Genomic DNA, 6199 nt, shown 5'->3' on the forward strand with positions numbered 1-6199 from the left:
GGATGGCGAGGGAGAAGGGAGGGAAGATGTGGGGGTGAGATGAGCTGGGATGCGGCCAGGACAGAGAGGGGAGTAAGGAAAAGCCACATTCCCCGTAGCACCGGGGCTGTGGAGCAGCAGCCGAGCTCGGGATGGACACAAGCGCTGCTCCCAAAGGGGGAAAGAGCCAGATCCAGCCCCGTGATGCGCCCCACGGCCGGCCCTGCTCACTCACGCCCCGGTGAAGATCTTCTCCACGTAACTCCGCATGAACTCGCGGCGCTCTGCCGTGGCCTCGTCCCGCGCCGACTCCGTGCTCTGGCTGGAGGAGAAGGACTCGTTGGAGGAGGAGCGGCGGTAGCCACCCCAGTGGCCGGGAGAGTCYCCCATGTCGTTCTCGCTGTCTGCGGACTCGGTGGCATCGCTCTCCTCCGCGGCCACGTCCCCCGTGTCCCCCAGGTGCCCGTTGTCGCTGGGAGCGGCGGGAGGAGCGGGCTCTGAGGGGTCGCAGGCGGGCGTTTCGGTGTCAAAGTCAATGAGGTTCCCCACGGGCACATCCGGAGGGGCCTCCATGGCTCTCCAGGGGTGTGGCAGTGCTGGGGACACTCGCTCCTYGTCCTTTTGTCCCTCACTGGGGCGCTGAGGCCATCGCTGGCGGGGTGCTGGCTAAGGCAGGCGGGAGCTCTGGAGAGGGGCCAGGTCAGCACAGGACATCTGAAAGGCAGAGGGAGGACAAGAGTGAGGACAGGWCCCCGGGAACTGCCCCATTCTGGACAAGGCCACCATCCACGATGTCCCCAGGATGCCACGGGCAGCGCAGGCACAGACAGGGCTCACCGAGCTGGCTGCTTTCCACCAGCCACGTGAATCAGCGATCCCATGGAGTGCTTTCRGCACCGCTCGAGAGGGTTTTCCGTCCTTTAGCCCAGAAAAGGGACAGTCACAGCCCCAGCTCCAGATGTCACATTAGGGATGTGACATCTCAAGGCCCGACGGGCAAAGTCGGGCTGGCAGGAGCCAGCAGCTGGCAGGACACTGCTGCTTCTCCAGGGCAGCCCTGGCATCCTCCTGTCGCTGCCCTCTCTCTGCCCGCGGGTCTGTCTGACCCCRTTTGGAAACGGGATCATCTCTGGGGTGGAGCATCCCGGAGTTTAACACCACAGACTTAAATTTGGAATGGAAAGGGGGTGCTGGAGATGGCAGGTGCTGTAATGGGATGAGGCTGCAGAGCTCTGGACTGATTAAGGGCTTTTGGCACCCATCCCAGATTGCGAAGGTCCTGCAAAGGAGGTGCAGGGACCGCAGGGATGGGGATGGACAGGGATGCCCCAGCACACACCACACTGCACAGCACTGCAGAAAGGGCCATCCTGAAGCTGTCTCTGTGTCAGACTCACTGGTGCCCACAGTGAGGGTGTTTCTGCCCCGGGAATGGCAAGGGACAGCATCCAAACCCCGGTACGCACTGCAGCATCCGGGCACGGGGCCAGCATGGGATGGCACAGGAGTAGGGACAGTGGCACAGGTGACAGTGACAAACCCAGGGCAGCACAACAGCACCATTGACAGCAACAGAGACTCCTTCCCGCCTGTCCCCTGAGCTGGATGACAAACTGAGATAATGCCTGTTATCAGCTCAGGCCGTGGGTGACATCCCACACGATGACAGTGTTCGAATCTCGCGTCTGTGCCCTAGGTGGAGACGGTGCTCCAGCCCGGAGCCCTCAGGGATGACTGAAATCCGTAATTAAAGCAGAGAAACCTCTGTCTGCCTCCTCGCAGCCTCATCCCTGCAGCCTGGCACCCAGACACGGCGTGCCAGGGCTCTGGAAGCCCCGGGGAACGCTCAGCTCTGGGGAAGGGGAGAAGCCGCCATCGATATTCTGGCAGGACTCGGCTTGGCAGCACGGAGGGGACAGAGCRGGGRCACAGAGCAGGGACAGAGAGCAGGGACAGGGAGCATGGACACACAGGACAGGGAGACAGAGCAGGGACAGGGGGCAGGGACAGGGAGCAGGGGCAGGGAGCAGGGACACAGAGCAGGGACACAGAGAGCAGGGACACAGAGAAGGGATAGAGATCAGGGGCACAGAGAGCAGGGACAGAGAGGAGGGACACAGAGCAGGGACAGGGAGCAGGGGCACAGAGAGCAGGGACAGAGCGGGGACACAGAGCAGGGACAGGGAGCAGGGGCACAGTAGGGACACAGTAGGGACACAGAGAGCAGGGACAGGGAGCAAGGACAGAGAGCAGGGACAGACAGCAGGGATACAGAGCAGGGACACAGGGCAAGGATTCAATGGAGGGACACAGAGCAGGGACACGGAGAGCTCCGGCACTGCATCCATGCCAGGGGCTGYGGATGCCAMGGGCTGCCTCCCTCCCTCYCTCCGTCCATCCCGCTGCTGTGCGGGGGCGAGGGACGCTCACGTTGGCAGCACCTGCCCTGCCCGGGGCAGCGTTCGTGCCCTGCGCTGCGGCACCGCCGGCTTTAACGCGATTGAAACACATCCCACGCCTCCTCCCCAGCTGTGCCGGGGACAAAATGCTGCTTTCTCCCACCCCGAGCGCTGATGGCCGGGAGAGGAGGCAGCCCCGGGGCAGGGGGACCCGCACAGGGAGTCACCGCTCTGGGGGAGTGGCACGGTGCCACCGCTCAGGGCTGGCACTCCTCCACGCTGCGGCCCTCGGTGCAAATCCACYCTTGTCCCGTCCACCCCGGGTCTGCCACGGGAATGCCACTCGCTCCCGATAGTGGCACTGCCCAGGGACACAGAGCCACCCACCTGCACTGCACCCACGCTCTGTCCCAAACACGTGCCACCGCGGGAGCGSAGCCAGCCCTCTGCAAGGGCACCCTGGGCGAAGCTGAGCGCCTGCCAAGGAAAACTCCCTGTGCCGGCAGGGAACGGCCTGTCTCCTCCCCGGGAACTGGTCAGTCTTGTTCCCTCGTGTCCCTCCCGCGGACAGAACACGCCGGCAGCAGGGTCACGGGCCGCAGAGCCGCTGAGTGCCAGATCCCCAAAACCACCCTAAATCCAGAGCTGCCGCTCCCAAGCACCCCACTGGATTTAAACACACAAATCTCCTCGTTTAAACACATCCTGGGAGTTTGGAAAGCCAAAACTCCTCCACGCCGGGTTTGCCTGCCCCCGCTCTGCTCCCGGTGCCGGGACAAGTGCCCTGGCCAAGGCACAGCCGTGCTGCAGCTCTGCAACTTCAGAAAATCATCCCCTGGATAGCGGGGGGGTGAGACCGGGGCTTGGCTGGGCTGGCACAGGTAGGGCAGAGACCCATGACTTGGTGCATGCCAGAGTCAGCTCCCTGCTCATCCTGAGCGGGGTCCCGGTCCCTGATGCAGGAGGATTTTTGGCAGGTGATGTGCGCTGGTCTAGAGGGTCTTTTTCCCAGTGGCATCTCCTCTGCTGGCCCCAGCGCCCGGGTGGGCCCTGCCCCTTCCCAAACCCTGCTGTAGCACACACGGGCCACTGACAAAACCATCACCGAGCGCTTATAACGGAGCCATTTCCAGGGAATCTGAAGCCCGGCGAGCTCCCAGCTTGCCCCGCTTCCCAGAGAGCCCTTTGCTTTCCCCCCGCTGCCATCAGACACCAGATGGCAGCTCCCCATTCGCCTGGACTTGAGAGGAGAATTAAATGTCTCTTGAATAGACCTGAGCTGCGCAAGCCGCGCTTTTGTGCCGAGCAGCGGTTTCTCCTTTCACAYTCGCCAGCGGCTCAGCTCCCACACGCCCGCACCGCCCCTCCGCCACCGCCACATCCCCAGGGACCCCCGAAATGGGGCTGCTGATTCTGCCATTCCCATTTTTGCCTGGGAAAAATTCACGCCGGGGGCCACGCMAGGCTGTAATTGGGAAATGAGCCCCTGGAAAGGCACAAGGGGGGGATTCCCTGCCCCGACCACACTCAGCCCCCCATTCCCASGGGAGGAGGGGGTTCCCACCCTGCGGAGGGGTTCGGGATGCCTTCCGGCGCGGCAGGGCGAAGGAAGAATTTGCTGCTGGAGCCTGGGGACATCGGGAGCAATCGGGGACCCTCCATCCTTGCCGGGGAGGATGGATGGATGGATCCACCCGGATGCGCTGAGCCCGAACCGAGCTGGGGGAAAGCGGGTGGTCACCTCCCGGCGTGAGATGGGGACAGCGGGCGGATTAAAGGCCAGCMGTGCCCAGGCCTGTCCTCACGCAGGGTCACAGCAGAGCCGCGGGATCCCCACCCTCCCTCCCTCCTTCCCCGCCGCCTTTCGCCGTTACCTGCACCCGGCAGCCTCGCAGCGCCTCGGCTCGCCGGCGGCTCAGCAGCATCGGGCCCGGGGGCGGCCGGCGGGGCCGGCAGGCCGGGGAACGGGCGATGGAGGAGGCGCAGGGACGCGGCGATCCCTCCTTCCCTCCCTCCCTCCTTCCCTCCCTCCCTCCCTCCCTCCCTCCCTGCGGAGCCCCGGCGCATCGCGGTGCCCACGCAGACACGCGCGGCTGCGCGCACAGCCCGCCCCTGGATCCCGGGAGAGTCGTGGAGGGATCCTTGGGGCATCTGGACACACTGTGCACAGCCCATGGATCCCGGGAAAGGCTGGGAAGGGATCCTTGGGGCATCTGGACACGCTGTGCACGGCCCATGGATCCCGGGAAAAGCTGTGAAGGGATCCTTCGGGCATCTGGACACACTGTGCACAGCCCATGGATCCCGGGAGAGACGGGGAGGGATCCTTGTGGCATCTGGCCACGCTCTTCACAGCCCATGGATCCTGAGAGAGATCCTTGTGGCATCTGGACACGCTGTGCATGGCCCATGGATCCCAGGAAAGGCTGGGAGGGTTCCTTGGAGCATCTGGACACACGGTTCACAGCCCATGGATCCCGCGAGAGCCAGCCCAGCCCCATTCCTGCTCAGTGTGGAGCCAGGGAATGGCTTAGGAAGGGATTCCCACACCAGGCATCACCCCCAAAACCAGCCTGGGCAAGCCCCTGTGTCCACCCTGGCATCGGGAATATTGAGGAAAATTAGGCAGGATCCCTGCCAAAGGGAGCTCTCCAGTCTAAGTGGCTGCGCAGGTGAATATCCAAAATGTTAAACAAAATGAGGGGGGGGTCTCTGTCAAAAGGGGAATTCTCCTGCCCAAACCAACCTAAATCCCAAAACATGCAGATATCCAAAATATGAACCAAAATAATGTGGGGTTCCCATCAAAAGGGCCCAAACATGAACCAAAATGAGGAGTGGTTTACATCAACAGGGGAATTCTTCAGCCTAAATCCTGACACATGAAGGTATCCAAAATRTTAACCAAAATGATGTGGGGATCCCATCAAAAGGGGAATTCTCMATCCCAAAGCATCCTGTCCAAGCCCTTGCACACCCTGACATTTGGGATATTAACCTTAATTAAGCAGGATTCACATCAAGGAAGAATTCTCCAGCCCAAACCAACCTGAATCCCAGAACACACAAATATTTAAAATATTAACCAAAATGAGCTGGGATCCCCAGCAACGGGGAGGTCTGCAGCTTAAACCAACCTAACCACCTGCACATGCAGATATCCCAAATATGAATCCAAAACCAGGCAGGATTCCCATCAAAGGGGGATTCTCCAGCCCTTTTTCTCACCTTTAGCTGGTTTTTAGGCACTCAGACCCCTGAGGATTGTGAGTTACCTGCTCTGCTCCTCCCCAGATGAGCCAYCCTGGGGAAAAAAGTGCCAGGTGAGATCAGAGGGAATGGGGAACTGGGTGGGAGCAGCAACAGGAGAACAAGGGGAATTACTCAGGGGAGTTATTGCCCACTCAGAGGGCAGAACTGGGGTCTGGCTTCTCCCCTGGCCTCCCTGGAGAAAATCTCCAGAGGTTTCATGGCAAACAGGGCAAGGCTGAGCCCCCTGGGAGGGCTGTCCCAGAGTGGGTGTTATGTGTTTGGGGGGCAGTTTTGGGGTGCTCTTAAGGATGGGGAGTCTCTGATACAAAGAAAAGCAAATGATCACGGAGAGGAGGCTATGAACGCTCCAGTTCTGCCCTTGCCAGGGGTGCCAGGGCACCTCAGCCCTCCCAAAGGGACCCAGGCACCACCTGCACTCACCCAGAGCGGTTACTTGAGGGTTTGGGGGAACAACAGCTCCTGAGAGTGAGGGGAGACAGGAATCCCCCCAAATCAGCACAGAATCCCTGGTCTTGCTTATCCTCCCTGCTCCAGCATCACCCAAACCC

General features: G+C 61.5%; 1 protein-coding gene across 1 annotated transcript in view; it reads right to left on the reverse strand.

Annotated features, from left to right (window-relative positions):
- Window positions 1-6199, reverse strand: part of KIAA0513 (KIAA0513 ortholog) — a 22882-nt gene that overhangs the window by 10461 nt on the left and 6222 nt on the right. The window contains 2 exon segments of the mRNA XM_057381425.1: window positions 215-557; window positions 560-693. Of these exon segments, the coding sequence (XP_057237408.1) occupies window positions 215-557; window positions 560-693 (477 nt within the window).

Source organism: Malurus melanocephalus, unplaced genomic scaffold (assembly GCF_030028575.1).
Source record: "Malurus melanocephalus ecotype Western Australia unplaced genomic scaffold, MMel_1.1 scaffold_510, whole genome shotgun sequence".
Taxonomy (NCBI): Eukaryota; Metazoa; Chordata; class Aves; order Passeriformes; family Maluridae; genus Malurus; species Malurus melanocephalus.